Source organism: Natator depressus, chromosome 27 (assembly GCF_965152275.1).
Source record: "Natator depressus isolate rNatDep1 chromosome 27, rNatDep2.hap1, whole genome shotgun sequence".
NCBI classification, from domain to species: domain Eukaryota; kingdom Metazoa; phylum Chordata; order Testudines; family Cheloniidae; genus Natator; species Natator depressus.
In genome coordinates, this window is record NC_134260.1 from 1,338,887 (window position 1) to 1,357,116 (window position 18,230).

An 18,230-nucleotide genomic window follows, 5' to 3' on the forward strand; every position below is an offset into this window, starting at 1 on the left:
TAGTTAAAATCCCATTATTATTGCATTTTCTGCCCTTGCAGCCTCTCTGATCTCCCTGAGCATTTCACAATCACCGTCACCACCCTGGTCAAGTGACTGGTGGCAGGGCGGGACCCAGTGGGGCTCGGGGCTGCTGCCCGGATAGCCCTGCATGGCGGAGTCCGGGGCTGCCCACCTGGACAGCCCCACAGAGGTTCCAGGGTCAGCGTCGGGGTTGCCAGCTGGCCCTAGGGTCAGGGTCCAGGCTGCCACCCAGCTGCCCTGCCAGCTGGCCCAGCGTGGCCAGGTCCAGTATTGGGGCTGCTGCCCAGTTCCATACAGCGGGGTCCAGGGTCCCTGATGCTGGGACCCGACCCAGGGCCCCACTTTGTGGAGCGGTCTCTGGGCAGGAGGCACTGGGCATAGGGGTCTTTGGGGGCATGCTTTGGTTCTCAACCTGTGGCCCAGGTAACCCATTGTGGGCTGATTGGTTGAAAACCACTGACATAGAGTCTTGTCTCATATAATCACAACTCTTCCTTCAAAGCCACCAAACACCTTCCCTTATCCCTTATAGACTCATAGACTTTAAGGCCAGAAGAGACCATCTAGTCTGATCTCCTGCACAACACAGGCCACAGATCCTCACCCATTCCCTCCTTTAACAGGCCCGTAATCTCTGACTGAGTTACTGAAGTCCTCAAATCCTGGTTTAAAGACTTCAAGTTACAGAGAATCCACCATTTATTCTGGTTTTAACCTGCAAGTGATCCATTCCCTATGCTGTAGCGGAAGATGAAAACCCCCCCAGGGTCTCCGCCAATCTGACCTGGGGGAAAATTCCTTCCTGACCCCAAATATGGTGATCAGTAGGATCCTGAGCACGTGGGCAAGACCCAGCAGCAAGACACCTGGGAAAGAATTCCCCATAGTAACTCAGAGGGAATCCACGGGAATTGAAACAATCGCTCAGTGGACCTCCAAAGAGATGGGATTCGTGTGAAGATTTTATCATGAAAAGGACTGGCCACATGTGGAGAAGGAAGGTCAGGATAAGCGAAGACTGGAAGATGTGTGTGATTGGCGCAATCTATACGAGGGCTGAAGGACGGATTGAACAACGTGATCAAACTGAACTCAGAACCCTCCACAACTAGTGCCCCATCTCCAGCTGTCGGAAAGATGGGCTACTAGCAGCCGTACATGGGCCACATGCCATTGCAGGCAGTCTCATCATAGCACCCCTTCATAAATGTATCACGCTCAGTCTTTCCAAGTCCCTCCCATAGCCCCATACCAGTGCCCCACAAAGCCCCTCTCACCCAGCCCCATACCAGTGCCCCACATAGCCCCTCCCCTGCCCCCACACCACCACCCCACGTGGCCCCAGCCCCACACCAGTGCCCCACAAAGCCCCTCCCCTGACCCCATACCACCGCCCCACATGGCCCCGGCCCCATACCAGCGCCCCACATGGCCCGTCTCACCCAGCCCCACACCAGTGCCCCACAAAGCCCCTCCCCTGACTCCATACCTCCGCCCCACACGGCCCCAGCCCCACACGAGCGCCTCACACGGCCCCAGCCCCACACGAGCGCCCCACACGGCCCCAGCCCCACACCAGTGCCCCACAAAGCCCCTCCCCTGACTCCATACCACCGCCCCACACGGTCCCAGCCCCATACGAGCGCCCCACGTGGCCCCTCTCTCCCATCAGACCCCTCCAGGCCGGCCCGCGCGCCCCTTCCGCCCGGCGCGGCCTCTTGGTCCCGGCATGCCCCGCGCGCCCCTTCCGCCCGGCGCGGCCTACAGGTCCCGGCATGCCCCACTACAGGAAGGGGCGGCGCGCCCGGCCGGCTCTTTCCGGCCTCGGCGTGAGGAGCGAGCGGCTAAGATGGCGGCTGCGGCGGTGTTGGAGTTCCAGCGAGCCCAGTCCCTGCTCTCCACCGACCGCGAGGCCTCCATCGGGATCCTGCACTCTATCGGTGAGCGGCCCGGGGCCGGCGGCGGGGCCGGCCCGCGGCCCGCGCTCCTCAGCCCGGCGGCGGCGCGGGGGACCGGCCGTGCCGGCTGCTGACTCACCGTGGGAGCCGGGGGGGGCGCAAGGCCGCAGCCCGCGGCGGGAGTGAGGCCCCCGGCCGCTGCTGACTCACGCTGGGCCCGGGAGGCAGGGCCGGGGCGCCGGCCCCGCTTCGCCCTCCCGGGCAGCGCGTGGAGCTCGGGCCTGGGGTCCCGGCTCGGCGGGGGCTTAAAGAGGCCCCGGTCCCTGCCGTCAGCGGGGGGGCGACCCCCCCCCCCGGGCGCGCTCTCCATGGCGGGCAGGGGCAGCCCCCCTCCGCTGCCGGCCGGGGCTGGCCTTTCTCCGCCCCCGGGCAAGCCAGCGAGGCTCTGGGAAGAGGGGGGGACCCGCTCTTTAGGTGCTTTCCCCCCGCAGCCCGCCGTGGTGTGGAGCCCGCGCAGTGTTTGTCCCGGTCCGGGGGGACTTGGGGGGTGACCCTGCTGTCAGCCCGCTCTCCCCGGGGCACGGCGCCGACCCTCTCCGGCTCCCTTCAGCTGGGGGTCTCTGAACAGCGTCTCCCTGCTGTGGGGCCTGCGGATCCGGTTTCTGCCGCTCTCCCCGTTGCGGGGTCTGGGGTTGAGCGTGACCCGGGGTCTGTTTCTGTCTCGCTTCCACCCACTGCTTGCTCGGGTAAGCGGCTCTGAAGTGCCACGGGCTTCAGAGGCCACGGTTGGTGGCGTGTAGTTGCTCTTGTGCGACAGTCCTGTTAGGGCGGCATGGCCGGATCTCGGGTTACCGTCCAGGCGGGAGGATGACCACCTCAGCTGACGAGTAACCTAGAGATCAGAGGGGTGTGCTTGTGAATGATTCCAAACAGCGCACTTGAACCCAGGGTGGGAAACTGCCCTTGCCTTGGAGTGCTGGCCAGACTTGCAGTTGGTTCTGTGAAGGGGGGAGAGAGAATACAATTTGTGGATTAAGCACTAATGGGTTACAGAGCATTTTTTTCATAGTTGTGCAAATTTAATTTGAGTTTGGGTGGGGGAGCAGATGCTGTTTTGCTGCATCTCTCCATGCTTGAAAGTTTTCTTTAATAGAAAGCGGGTAAGCTATTGCTTACCCCTTGGATGTTACTATTCAGCTCATGCTATGGTGAAATGCTGTAGAACTGGGAAAGCCATACAATTGTCAGATTGGAAAAATCCATGAACACTGCTTCACACTGAGTGTCATGAACAGTGCATCCCAATAGCAATCAGTGAGAGTCCACTTAGGATACGGTCTGTTTAGGGTTTCAGTAGTTTCCATGACTGTAGCATGTGAGTGCTATAGTAAGTTAGGTCAGCAGAGGGAGGTCTGTAGTAGTTGTCTAGTGTTTGCCACCCTTAAGGTCTCAGGAGTTCTGCTGAAAGTGTGTTTTTCTTGTATAGTATAAAACATAATGCTACTTGAATTGCCTTTTAGGGTACATGAATGTTTCGCAGTGCAAAAATAACCTCAGATGAAAGTGTTGGTAATGCTGAGTGCTAAACAAAGCATACATAAAAACAGTTGAACTGGAATCCTAGATTCTGGCTGAAGAAGTCCTACAGAAATCTTCAGTGTAACTTTTTTTGTTTCAGGAATCCACTTTGTTTTTATTTGTGCTACCTTCCTACACTACAAATGTCATGGGGGACTGTCTCAAGGATTTAGCAGTGTCGGGGACATGCAAAAACTACAAAATGGAGCAGTGGCCTAGTTATGTCAGGGGACAACCATGTTTAATTCAGGTCCTCAGAATGTATTTGTAATGTAGATCATGGGATGGGGAGAGAAGAAGCCCTAGAAATGAACAGCCAAATAAATCAGTAATTCTGGATGCTTTGTAATAGGTGACTTATTTCTGAGGATAGGCTTTGAACAAATACTGGTGCTGTGTTTGGCAGTTAAATGTCTCCTTGGCTACTGTATAATCTCAAAATAGACCTCTCAGATGGCTATTCTGCAGGTGGTGAACTACATATTAAAAAAAGAGACACTCTGGAAGGAAACACATGAAAACATAATATGTCTTGCTGTTGCATTGGTGGCCTGGGGCAAACAATGAGGTCCACGCTGTAAACTAAATAATATACACATTTGTGTGGTCTGATTTTTAGGGTTAGGGTTCCTGAGAAGCTTGCTTATCCTGTGATGTTAACTAGAGATGTGACACACTAGCTCAGGGGTCGGCAACCTTTCAGAAGTGGTGTGCTGAGTCTTCATTTATTCACTCTAAGGTTTCGCATGCCAGTAATACATTTCAATGTTTTTAGAAGGTCTCCTTCTATAAGTCTTTAATATATAACTAAACTATTGTATGTAAAGTAAATAAGGTTTTTAAAATGGTTAAGAAGCTTCATTTAAAATTAAATTAAAATGCAGAGCCCCCCGGACTGGTGGCCAGGACCCGGGCAGTGTGAGTGCCACTGAAAATCCGCTCGTGCGCTGCCTTTGGCACGCGTGCGATAGGTTGCCTACCCCTGCACTCGTTAAGGTACTGCTTGGCATCTTCCAGATCTGTTAAACATACCTATTACTTCTTGTCAAGTCAGTCGTAGTCAAAAGTAATAGTTTGTGGTACCATTGGTTATCAGCTGAGAGATGTGACAAGCTATAGTAGACTATTTTTTTTAAGGCAGTGGGTATTTCTTTTACTATAATTAGACCTTCTGTGGTGGGGAAAACAAAATTACTTTGCTTATGATACTGAGCATATTAAGTTACTGGGGCATAAGGTCTTGTTCTGTGGAGTGAGAAGTAGGAACTTCTGAATTATAATCCTAGCTGTAGTGCTGCACAAATAAGCAAGGAATCCCAGCTCTAGTCTCAGTCAAGTAAATTTCTTCATATTTCTGTTCTTCTGTTTCCTCATCTGAAAGATGGGGATACTTGCTTGTCTCACAGTTGTTGATTTAATATTTGTAAAGCACTAAGTAGTAGCAAAAGGTATGAAAACCTTTATGAGGAGAGACAGCTCCAACTTTTGCAGCTGAGAGCCTGTAATGCCTGCAGTATCTGACATGGAAGTGCAAACCGATTAATTTCACCGCTTCATACAGCCTTAGCGATATTTTTTTTGTGGAGCTTTGGCCAAGTGATTGCAACATTACACACAACAGCAGTAAAAACAAGGATCCTAACACCAAGCAATAAGGGAGTATTTTTTTACCCAGCTTGCAGGTTCTACGCTTGATGTCACCATTTAGAAGGTGTCATTTATTAGAGCACTCCTTATGGTGCAACAATAGATGCTTGTTTTAGAACAGTCCTTGTTGAACAGCTGGAAAGGTCTTAGTGATGCTTTATGAATCTGAAATCTGACCTGTTTTCAGGACATGAGAAACTTTGTCCGCTAGATGCAACTGTTTGTAAAGTCCAGATAATTAACTGTTTTTAAGCTTTCTAAACCTAACATTTCTATGTAATAAATATTCCAGCCAGATTGACTGCATTGTTACCTGACACACTAGTTAGTTTCTGGAAAGAAGTGAAAAACTTAACTAATTATGTAGATTCTGTGTTTTGATTGAAATGGTATTGTTCCACTTTCTTCTAGTGAAGCGCGATGTCCAGGAAAATGATGAGGAGGCAGTACAAGTTAAAGAGCAGAGCATCCTGGAACTGGGGGCGCTTCTTGCTAAAACCGGACAGGCAGAAGGTAAGCCCAAATTCTGACTAATTGGAATTCTTGTAACATGCATGTACACACAAGTTCATGGGTCTGTAGGGAGATGCAAACATAAGAGTAGAGCTGGGGTGGAGGGAGCTACTTCCTATCCCGTGAGTCTTTGAAATTTGGAAACTTTTTTTTCCTGTTCTGAAGTTAATCTGAAATTTTTGCAAACCAATAAATCTTTAAAAAAAACCTAGGGGGCCACCCCCCCACACACATACTCCCCTAGCTCCCCCTTTACACTGGGGACTTCAGCCTTTTTAAAAAGAAACCTGCACTTAGCAGAAATTAACCAGTTCAACATTAAAAGTTGATTTGAATAAAAAACCAAAACTTTTCATTGAGGAAAATGTTGAAACGGGACACCTCAAGAATTTAAATTATTTTTCAAAAGCTTTTGAATCGGGCGATTGTTTTGAAAAATTAACATTTACTGATGGAAAAATGTGTTGGGAAATTCCCAACCAGCTCTACATAAGAGAAGATGTGACAGTCTTTCTTTTGGAGATGTATGAAAGGAGAGGAATGGGTGAAACGTCTCTAATCGGTAATTGTTTGGTTCAGTTATATTCCTATCTTCTGTTTCCCTGGAAAGTTCTAAGATAGCATGCTTGTTACAGTGAAAGTTCAGCAGTTTTTTGCTGGAGAATAATGATCTTGCATTTATTGAGCACTTTTCATCCAAAAGGACTTCACAAATTGATGCACCAACTTCAGACAAAGCTCACTCCGTCCGCTGCAGATGTAGCCAGGCAGCAGTTTAGCCGTATGCAACCATAATTCAGGACATAATGTGGAACATGTACTTTTTAAAAACAAACTGAAGTTGTTTGGAAAGTGTAAGAGAACAGAATGTAACTAACCAATGGAGTTTAATTCTGCTGTCCTGGTCAACACCGCAGTCTCTCTTAAAAAGTGCTGAGGGGTCTTAAATAATTGATCAGTTTGAGGTCTGTTCTGAAAGTCAGATGCTTTATTCCCCACTTAACATAAATAAGTACATATTTTAGCTTTTTGGTTTATATGTGGGTACTAAATTAGGTATGTCTGAGTATTCTAGACATTCTGATTTGCAATCGAACATAGCTTGTGGCAGAGTGGATTGTTCCAGTGTTGCCCTAAATGCAAAGAAACTGTTCCTTTCTGAACTGGTAACTTAAGATGACACCAATACAAAATTAGTTCCCTCCTTTAAAAATAAATCAGTTAGTTGTAGAGAAAATGGAATAAACTGTTCTAGGTGGTGTTGATTCATAAAAGTTGAAGACCGGAGACTTTACAAACAACGTAATGCACTTTGGGTGACCTCCTAGGATCGCTGGTTAACAAGAGTACCACCAAACCAAAACACTTCTCAACTGAGACTAGTACAAATTTTATAAATTGGTGCTTGATTGAAAGTCGAGATTTTATGTACCAGATGCCCACTAGTGAGAACTGCAAGGATGCTCTGAAAGATTGGGAAGGAAGAGAGGATTTACTAGCACTCAGAGAAGCTCATTTAATGCATACACTGGATCAGGACAGGCTGAAGGTTTTGGGCTTCCCAGAGCTCTGCTGGGAGGCTGAGGTAGAAAGAAAGAGATGATGCCTCTTTCTACTCCTCAACCTGGTGGAAGTGACGCTGCCACTTTTTCTGTCATCCACTGTGTGAAGATAGCAAAATCGGAAGGGTGCGTGTAAATTACTCTTAGGCTAGATCAGGGGTCTCAAACTCAAATGACCATGAGGACTAGTGTATTGGACTGAGGGCTGCATCACTGACACCCTCCCCTTGCTGACCCTGGCCCTGTCCCCACTCCACCCCTTTCATGAGGCCCCGCCTCTTCCCACCCCTTCCCTGCCCCCATTCCAACCCCTTCCCCAAAGGGGCAGGGAGTTGGGATGTGGGGTGCAGGATGTGTGCGGGGTGCGGCAGGGCGCTCAGGGCAGGGAGTGCAGGAGGTGTGCAGGGTGCGGCAGGGGGCTCAGGGCAGGGAGTTGGGGTGCGGGGTTCAGGAGGGCTTTGGGGTGCGGGCTCCGGCCCAGTGCCGCTTACCTAGAGTGGCTCTGAGGTGGCAGTGGCACGCGCCAGGGCAGGCTCATTGCCTGCCTGCCCTGGCCCCGCACCGCTCTGCTCCGCTCCAGGAAGCAGCTGGAACCATGTCCCGGGGGGCCAAGGGCTCCAGGTGCTGCTCTTGCTGCTCCTCCAGGTACCTCCTCCGAAGCTCCCATTGGCCGTGGTTCCCCGTTCCCGGCCAATGGGAGCTGTGGAGGGCGGTGCCTGGAAGCAAGAGCAACACACGGAGCCCTCTTCCCCCACCTGGGGCCGCAGGGGCATGTTTCCTGCCCCTTCAGGGAGTGGCGCCGGGCTTGCAGCACCACAGGTAGGCAGAGGGGCGGTGGGGACGCGCGGCGGGGGGGTGCGGGGAGCTTGGCGGGCTTCACGAAAGAACCCTGCGGGCTGTGTGTATGAGACCCCTGGGCTAGATCCTAAATTGTCATATTTTGTGCCTTCTTTCAGGTCCTTTGTAAGTGAGTTACGCTCACTTTCACATCAGGCTGGGGTAAAATACTCCCTGCAGTCTAAGGGTCTACGCTTATACCTCTGAATTTGACCTCCACATTTCTGTTCTGCTGCCTAAAAATTGATGCGTTTTTCTTGAAAATTTCACTGTTTCATTGTGTTATAAACAGCAGGAATGAAACTGATTAAACTTATAAATTTTGCTCTGCTACTGGTATTTTCCAGAGGACATTTTCCTCTTGTCACTGGTATTGCTCTTTAGTCCTCCCAAAAGCCTTGGTGAAAAGAGGATTTTAAAAGCAGACAGGGAATTAGTTATAACTACTGCAAAACAAATTGAGTCAAAGATTTATAGCATTTCAGCCACACTGATTGACTCCCCTAAATCCCCTAAGGATCAAAGCTTCCTAGTTTCCGAGTGAGAACCCAACACTGTGCTGTAAAGTTTGTGGAGAGTCGCACTCAAAATGCCTCCAGTACTACAGCTGGGAGTGCTATGCAAAGTTTGCAGTATAGATTCTATCGAGTAGGATGTCTCCTGCAAATTCTGGACAATAATTAAAAATTCTAGGGTTGGAGTGAAGTGATCTTAATTTCCTAGAGAAGAAAGGTTCTGTAGATCAGACACAACAACAGTTTAGGAAAGGAAGATAAAGCCTGATTTGGTAGGGCTTGAAGGTTAAAAGTGTCCCTCATGCCACTAAACTGCTGTTAACATGAAATAAATTGGTAGTCTGTTCCTAATGGACAAATGTTCTTGTTACAAAAAGCAGTGCTGCAATTGATCCATTGTCATCTGTCTTGGCAGAGGCTAAGAAATAAACTGGCAAAGGGGCTAATTTACCCCTTCATCAATCCAGTCTTATACTGTTGCTCATCACCATAGGATTGGCATTGTTCCCTCAGGTCAGGGATTTGGTGAATGGCATTGTAGTGTGTGATTGCCTTTTTCCTGTGATGGAGCAGCAGACTTAATATTTCATGGCTGCTCTTCCAGTTATCTAGGGCTGTCAGTCAGTCCCTCCTTACCAACACTACACTTACTTAAAAAATACTAAAAATAGTTAGCAGTAATTCCAAGGGGAAAGAAATTTCTGTTGGAACTTGCAGTTTGTGGGCATGAATTTATAATCCCTCAGCCACAAATTAGTAAAATATATGGATTTATTGTCTTGCTCCCAGTGACTCAACATTCTAGGCCTCCTTTTGAGTCAGATCTCTAGTGAAATAAAACTCGATGAATTACCTGGCAGGGTTGGGCAAGGCTATTTAAATCAGGTGCAATATTTATGTTCTCTGAATGTTTAACCTGAAAATCCTGTTTTTTTAGGAATTTTGGCCTATTAGCATTCTGCATCTTTGTGCAGAAGACCTATGTTTGAGTTGGTCCTGACCAGCCAGGGGATGCTGCAGAGGCATTGTGCCCAGGAGATGAGGTAGTGCCTTGTGTTACTTGAGAAACTGATGGATTTTGAAAGGGGGGTGGGGGGGGGCTGAAGAAGACAAGAAATTACTAGCTAATTTAGTAATATGACCCAAAGCTAAGTATGCAGGATCATGTCTGGAGGGAAACAAGCCTTGCCCGATATGTTCAGTGGAAAAACAGGCTGCGTCAGGGAGCAAGGAAGAACATAGTGTCTTCATGTCATCATTGCATCTGCTGTGTCACTTCAGCCTATATGCTCCCTTCCTCCTAAGTCCAATGGGCCGATCCAGAGGCAGCCCTTTTAACTGCAGGAGGGAAGGTTGTTAGAGGTTTTATTCTATATTTGGCAAACTTCTTATTTGTTAAAAGAAAGAGTACTTGTGGCACCTTAGAGACTAACAAATTTATTTGAGCATAAGGTTTCGTGAGCTGTCTCTAAGGTGCCACGAGTACTCCTTTTCTTTTTGCGGATACAGACTAACACGGCTGCTACTCTGAAACCTGTTCTTATTTGTTGTGGCACTGGGAGAAAAGGCCATAGTCAGTTTGTTGCTGTCATGATGGGTTGCATTCGTTATGAGACAAGCCATTGAAGAGATGTCTTTGCCTTCTCCCTATAATGACAAGTACTTTTACCTCTCTTAGGTAGCTTATAAAGTTTAGGAGCTTTCAGTGGAATGAGTGTTTTAAGAATGAATGCCACCAAAATCATGGTCCGTTAAAGCTGTAATCTCTTGTTACTTCCACTGCTGGCCTGTGAAGTAGTAGTAACATTATTTGCTTTTATGAAAAGGTCAGGACACTAATGAAAGTTCCTGGTCACTGTACATTCAAACATAGGAGAAATACAGTCAATAATAACTCCTAAATTGGAAGGATCTTGAGCAAAGTGATCTCAGGCAGGGTGCGATTGAGATTAACTGCTGCTTTGTCATGTTTCCCATATAAATCCTAGCAGTGCGTTGTGAACATACTCATGACTTGTGGTGCCCAAGTATTATTACAAGATACAAAACAGCCTGCACTGAACTCAAAGGGACACAAGATTAATAGGTTTCATTTGTGCTAAAATGATTGCTTCCCATGCATGGAAATGGTAACACACCACCTTTACCAAGTGGGATAGAATACTTTTAAATTAAGCATGGGGTAGGATTCAAAATGTTAATCTGGTTTGTGATGTAATTATTGATTAAAGGTTTAAAAATAAACAAATGTGCACTCCTCCAAAAGTATGAGGAAACAATCTGCACATTCTTATAGAGCTGGGAGAATTTTTATGCAATAACACAATATGGTAATACATACAGTATTAAAGAATATTGTTTCTTGACTATCTTTATTGGACTCCCAAAAAAACTGAAATGTATGAGAAGCAACAAGAACTTAATGCATTTTGTATAGTAATTTCAATAAAGAGATTTAAAAAACCAAACCTTCATCCAATTCTTAGATTTCAGTTTTCTCCTTTTTTGGTTTAAAGTAAGAATTGTGAAGTGATTATCAGGTAACTTAAGCAAATTATGCAAACGTAGCATACTATTGATAGTCCATAGCTGTGTCATGTTGTACTGTCATCCTGTCGGATTGGGTAAGCTAAGCAGTGTCGGGTGTAGTCAATACCTGATGGGAGATTGTGCAGGAAATAAGGACACACTTCCTTAAGTGTTGAGCCAGTGCTTTAGCTTTCTGCTAGGGGGTGCTGTGCTGCTGGAAACGTCATCTTTCCGATGGAATGTAATCGGACACCAGGACAACTTGTCACTATAGATCCCATGGTGATTACCACAAGAGCAGTGCTGTTAACTCTGAGTCCTGGCAAAATTCTAATGGCTCTGCCTTCCTAAATCCTCCAGGTAGTTCAGTTGGGTACATCTTCTCTTCTGTTCCTGTGGTGGTGTGGGCAGCATTGAATGCTCTTGCTGCCACATTCCATCACAGTGTAGGATTAAGTGCTCTGTATTGTATAGCCCATAGAATCATAGAATTCATATCTGTTGGGGATTCACTACACTAAGCTGAGATGCACTACATAAGTGTAAATTAAGGTACAAACTAATAAGCAGAGCAGAAAATTAGTTTACTGGAAAATAAGTTAAGATCTAAAATAATGCACATAATGGAAAATGTATGCAAAATTTCATGTTCATAACTATTCTTCCTGTTGAGAATGTATATTATGTTGTGAATCTGACCTATCTCTTGTGAAGGTGGGTGAGGGAGGGTACATTAAAATATTAAACCAGAGCAGACAAAGAATACACGTGCATTACAAACTCCATTGCCCCTCTTATCCAAAAATCTCAAAGCACTTTTCAAACATTAAGAGCCTTAAAACACACTTGAGGTAAGTATTATTATTGTATGCTTTTATAAATAGGCAAATGGAGTGGTTTGCCAGAGGTCCCATAATTGGTCAGCATCAGAGCCACTAATAAAACCCAAAAGTCTTGGCTTCCAGTCTCTAATTTAACTACTATACACTCTTCCTTGGGAGTCATCATTTACTACTGACTTACAGGATATGCTGTTTTTCAAGTATTTGGTATAATAAATATTGCTGTATGTAGACCTAGTGAGTACCCAGATTGCAATATAACATTAGATTATTGTGTGTCTTGTAGTTTGAATGCCCAAATGTTGTTCTTTCATGGCTCATTTGTCCTGAATACAGAACTTGGAGGACTTCTGAAGTATGTTCGACCCTTCTTGAATTCCATCAGCAAAGCAAAGGCAGCCCGTTTAGTCCGATCTCTCCTTGATCTGTTCCTCGATATGGAGGCAGCTACAGGACAGGAGGTGAGACCCCTTGAATTCAGACACGAGCTCATTCCTCAAAGGCTTACAGCTTTGTTCTGCTGTACAGTGAAGAATAATTTGTAATGTGTCACAAGACATGCTCACTATGTAATGCATCTGATTATATTCTGGTAATAAAATATTGGCTACTCTCAATCTAATTCATGCATAACTATGTAAACTGAAAGAAATTACTTGATTTTCTAGAAACCTCAGTATGCTAGGAATGAAGTACTTCTTAGCTTGGACTTTCTAAACTTCTGAGAATCATGTTGCCTGCTATTAAATGTACAGTTTTAGTAATTTTATATAGTGTGATCAGGGTACAGAATGCTAGATGAGGTGCAATATACCTGCTCCAAAGAACTCAGTCTGTAGGTGCAATATGTCACAACACATGACCAGAGTGGTGAGTGTGTTAAGTCTGGAATGGTTCATAGAATAATTGGGTCTTATAAAATTAAGAAGGTGGATGGAACTTGGTGTATATTACTTACCATTTTTCAGCTTATGATCTCAAAGCACCCCGTATTGCAACACCTCTTTCAGGCAAGTATTACTCCATACTACAGATTGCTCAATTGAGGCACCGTGATTTGCCCACAGTGGCAGAGCAAGGAATGGAGCCCTGGAGTCCTGCCTTTGTTTCCTTCTCTAACCAATGGATGACTCCATCAAGCATAGTCAATTCTCTATTTAATGTAGCTTTCATCTTTTCCCTGAGGAGACTACCTCAGCCAAATAGATCTCACCAGTAGGAAAGGTTTCACAACATTCAGTCTAAATTAAGCCTTTGGTTAAGTTTCATCCCGTTTGCCTTAGCTCTGCAGGCTGGGTTTCTTGGGCAAAGTGGCTAACTCAGGCTGTTTTAGGGGGTGTGCACCACCAGCTTATGAGTATCCTCAAACTAGGTGACTGTAGATTTTGGTATAGCTGACACTTTCTGCTGATGTGGGATAGGAAGTGAGGATAAGGGACTCGGGGAAAAATCTGAGCAACTTTTATGGAAAGGCTAGTACATGTTCAAATAGTTGGAAAAATAAGTCCAGAAAGATGGACACACTGAAAGGCAGACATCACCCTGCTGATTAGGCTAGCACAGTACTGTATCCCAGCCATTACTCTGATGCTGGTACATCACCAAGTTCAGTCAAAAGATTCAGCTCCAGACATATTTGGAAGCCAGTGCTTAATTTGTAATGAGAGGTGCCAGAGCATAGGCAGTTAGGTGCCGGGGCTCAAGCGACTTTTTTTTTTTACTTTCATAACTGATGCAGCAAGCCCAGAGGTGCCGGGGCTATGAACTGCTGCACAAGCCACAAAAACTTAGTGAATTATTACTTCAGAGATCTTCAGTGCAACACCAGTAGATACATATGGCACCTTTTAAACACTCAGAGCCAGCACATCACTTCCACAGTATAACCTGTTTTCAGCTGGTGAGCAATGAGGAGAGAAGTTACTCCCGTACCAATTCTTCTGCTATTACAATGAAGTGAACTGCTGCCTCATGCTGACTTTAAATGAACTTTCTACCCTTGATCTGAAGTGACAACCAACTGTTCCTGCTCTTGTAGACGATTCCATTTGTGCAGTGTTGCTGTGCTCTCTTAGGCAGCTTCTCTTTTACTTCAGAGGTAGCTGCAGAGATCCTTGTGCATAGTTTATAAGTTCTGCATCCTTCGGGATAAGATGTGCTCCAATCAGAGATGCTAACTTCCCAATCTGTTCTGATTGGGATGGGACTCTAATGCTGGTGAGGGTGCCTTGGTGTAAACAATTGGTTCTCATGTTATTCCATCTTGAGATTGTAGGTACAATTTTCAAAAGTGCCTAAATGACTTAGGCTGCTAAGTGACCATCTCACTTGAAAATGCGACTTGGGCTTCTACATCTCTTACGCACTTTTGAAAATGTTACCCAGTGTTTAGATGAAGGCCTCACTTTATTATGCATAAACAGTTTGGTTAATGTTTGGGACCTAAAATGTACTTCATTTTCTTTTTTTAGTTCACTGTCTGAATGATCTAAAAGTTTTGGGATTTTTTTTTGCATATGCTTAATGGCAATTGGCGGTGTTAAATCTTATGTAACTCTTTTAAACATATCAAGTACCTTAATCATTATACACAGGATCACTTCACTCCCTTAGGTATAGTCAGTCACTTCTAGAGTGAAACATGCAACTGTTTAACAATGCACCACGACACTTAAGACAGGAAACTTGGGAACCTACAGATGAATTCAAGAGTCATGTCTCTCTACGGCCAAATAGTTCTCTACATCCAGACATTTTCATTTAAAATTAAAATAGCTCTGTATAGGGAAGAATACCACCAGGACTCCAACAATAAAAGTATTTTATTGGTGATTCTTTGCAAGCCAGAAGAACCATACTGTCTGACCCCAGGATGGTAGAGTCTGTGTGATTGGCAGTTAAAAAGTATTTATAAGCCAAATATGCTTGATAGGGAAGCATAGAGAAATGAAACCCTATGATGCCAGTTGCACAGTCATCTTAGAGATCAGGACAAGGAGTCAAGAAACCTAGATTCTGTTCCCAGCACCTCTACATAACTTGTGTGACTGACAAAATGTCACTTTTCTGCCTCTGCTTCCTTTATCTCTGACATAGGGATGTTTGTTTATGAAGTCCTCTTGGATGGAAGGAGCTGGAGCAGTGCAGATAACTGTGAAGCATTTTATTAGTGTGCTGTAGAGATCATTTCAGCACTACAGGAATCCTGCTACCTCTCTGATGGAATATGGTAGCTGCATTGCTGCTCCAGAGCTAATTGGCAGCGATTCTTAGTGGGAAAGTGATTCTTAGTTGAAGTTCTGGCTCTGATACTTTATCCTCCTCTGGTCTTGGGTAACTCCTATAACTAAGGGATTGAAAAACTTCAGACCTCTACAAGCCAGAGGCCCATATCATTTGGGGCACTACCAGAAATGGCCGTGGCAATGTCTCAGTGAGAAACCCAGTGATCCAGATCCCAACTGATAGGAAGGGCAGGGATTGCTGATCTTGGATACTGCTCAGGGGTGCCATCCTTTGTCTCAGCCACTGGCTCTATCTCTGTGTGATTAAACTGGGCTGTTGGAAAAGAGAGCTTGCTTTCTCATGTGCCAGAGCCTCTTGCCTGCTGAGGTGGCTTCTGCCCTCCTTTAGTCTCCATTTGTAATTGATCCTTGCCCCTGAATATCTCCCAGGCCTGTCTCTGCTACTGATCATAGCTTTCTCCAGCAGCAGATATGACACTGTTCTTGTCAGTTTCACAGCTGCTCCTGAGTAGCCGAGCTGAAACTGCCTAGAGTAGCCTTGATTTCATGCTACAGCTTTTTGAGAGAACTAGGAGCAACAGTAATAGCATTGGAGCCAGGAAGATATGTTAACACTTGATTTTCTTCATAACCATAAGATCTAGATGCTTAATTTTCTGCTCTGTCTGTGACAACACAGACCATGGGGAGTTCCTCCTCACTTATCTGACTGACAGGATGACACTTCAGCAGTTGACTGGCTGTTATTTTGTGTTCTCAAATTTTGTTTGAATCAATATAATTAAAGTCTAAAATCAAAGGAAAACCACCTCAACTGTGCCTTTCGCAGCAGTGGGCTTACCTGTGGGAACAAGTGCATGTTGCTCTCACTAGGAGAAACCGCCACTATTGCAGTGGAGTGAGGAGGTTCTGTTTCATTTCTGGTGTAGTCCTGTTGGGTCTACAAGAGACTTACGCTAGAGAGAAACTCTTGCTTATCCTCTGGGTTTTTAAAATACATGTAATATACAGTAACAGACAGTGATTAGCAATCACGACATGAGATTAAATTAGTAATATTAAGTAGTTTATATTCTAAACATAGCCCTTTTATCTCCATTCTTGTAACATTCCCATGAGGTTATAAGGTCAGGCTTAAATACATACCTTCTGCTTGGTACCTGCTGCAGTCCTCATTTTACAGAAGTCTCACAAGTTTGATACAACTTAATGAAAATCCCACCTCAAGGGTATCTAATGTGAGGCTATGTTTTAGCTGTATATGATCCCAAGGTCAAGATTGACTGAAACACAGAGGATAAGTATGTCATAATTGACTGTACTGTGAAATCTCTGCTTCTGAGGCCACTGACTTCAACCTGCGCCTCAGTCAGGTTAATATTTGTCTGTAATTGTTAAGGAAAAGTTAGCACATGTGACTCCATTTTGGTTGGGGCCCACCATTGTCTAAAAGCAAGCACATCATGCACCAGGAGGAGTGTTCCTTAGATACTGCATTCCTGTGAAAATCCTCCTCCTTGTCTCCAGCCTGCCTTGACTCCCGCTATCTGTTCTGTCAGTCCCTAAACTCCCTATCTCCTGGCCTTTGATGTGAGGCCTGCCATCCTGATAATAAAAGTTACTGATGCATGGCTTTAGGACCATGCTGTGTAATTAACATACTAGTTTAGCTGGAGGAATGCACCAAGCAGGGACAGGTGGTAGATAAGAAAAGGGTTTGTTTATTGGCTAAGGTTTCCGATGACGAGGGCAACATGCTTTGCTAAAAAGTATATAACCTTTGTATAGTCTGTATTCGGGGTCCCCTCCTGGCTAGCAGGGGGGCACCACGCTCGAACGTAATAAACTTGGTGTTTTTTGGGAACTCGGCAGTTGTGGACTTTGTTTATGTGCCTCAGCCTAGATTCGAACTGTGTGTGACCTACCAGGTGTAATTCGTAGCATTTGTGTGCGTGTCCTACCAGGTGTAATTCATAACATAATGGATAACTTGGTGTTTAGCACAGGCCTTTGGACCTATGTGGTAAGATTCGCCTTATAGGCCTAAACAGTGCAGTTGAAATCAGCACCACCTTCTCCCCATTTTATTTTGCTTGTCACTGCTGTGTATCGAACAGTGATTTCGTTGTTTGGGTTGGATCATCTTCCTGTAACAAAGAGAATGGAAGACTATTTTCTTTTTGTTCCCCCTAAGGTCGACCTGTGCTTAGAGTGTATTGAATGGGCCAAATCAGAGAAGAGGACTTTCCTACGCCAGGCTCTAGAGGTATGGGGGGGGGAGGGGGGGTGTGTGTGTGTGGTGGGGGAGTGTATTTTCCACTTGACTGTATTCAGTGTTTTGTAAATGCAGAGAGCTTTTTTTTATGTTCCCCAGAACTGCACAAGTGACAGGGCAACATGATAATGCTAAGATTTGTTGCACTTTTTGCGGCAACTTGGCCAGAGATTTTTCTTGGTGGGAGAGTATTTTCCCAGTTGTGTTTAGATCCAGCAGAGCTTCCTGACAGCATTTGGAATTAGACAGTACAAAGCAGAACACTAACATAGCCAATAAGTGCAAATTAATGAGAATACCAAGTTTCATTTTGCAAAATCTGTTACTTTTCTCTGACTTCCCTCTCAGCAATTCCTTTTCTCTTCTCCAGGCAAGGCTGGTGTCTTTGTACTTTGATACAAAGAGGTACCAAGAGGCATTGCAGCTAGGTAAGTTGCCACTTGGTGGCAATAGTTCACTGCTTCCAAATTAAAAATAAGGCTAATATGGGGAACGATGAGTTGCATTATGTACGAGGACACTTTGACCAGCCTAGTAGGGACCCAAAGACTTTACATTCTCAGTGCTGTATCAAGTCTGCCATCTTAATAACTGGTCTCCTGTCTGTAATGCAGAACTGTCCCTAGTTTTTTCATATCCCACTTTGATCCAAGACTACTGTACTCTGGATCCAGACTGAACTATTATGCTTCCCGTCCATTTTTTTTTTTTCTTTTTTCCTTAGAACCACAGAATGTGGGCATGAGCACCCTGGACTCTTCCAGG

General features: G+C 45.4%; 1 protein-coding gene across 1 annotated transcript in view; it reads left to right on the forward strand.

Moving 5' to 3' along the window:
• The first annotated feature begins 1,812 nt into the window (after positions 1-1,812).
• PSMD11 (proteasome 26S subunit, non-ATPase 11) overlaps positions 1,813-18,230 on the forward strand; it is a 29,304-nt gene continuing 12,886 nt past the window's right edge. The window contains exons 1-5 of the mRNA XM_074940647.1: positions 1,813-1,964; positions 5,559-5,660; positions 12,282-12,406; positions 17,385-17,456; positions 17,836-17,893. Of these exons, the coding sequence (XP_074796748.1) occupies positions 1,874-1,964; positions 5,559-5,660; positions 12,282-12,406; positions 17,385-17,456; positions 17,836-17,893 (448 nt within the window). The 5' untranslated portion in view covers positions 1,813-1,873. The remainder of the gene's footprint in view (positions 1,965-5,558; positions 5,661-12,281; positions 12,407-17,384; positions 17,457-17,835; positions 17,894-18,230) is intronic.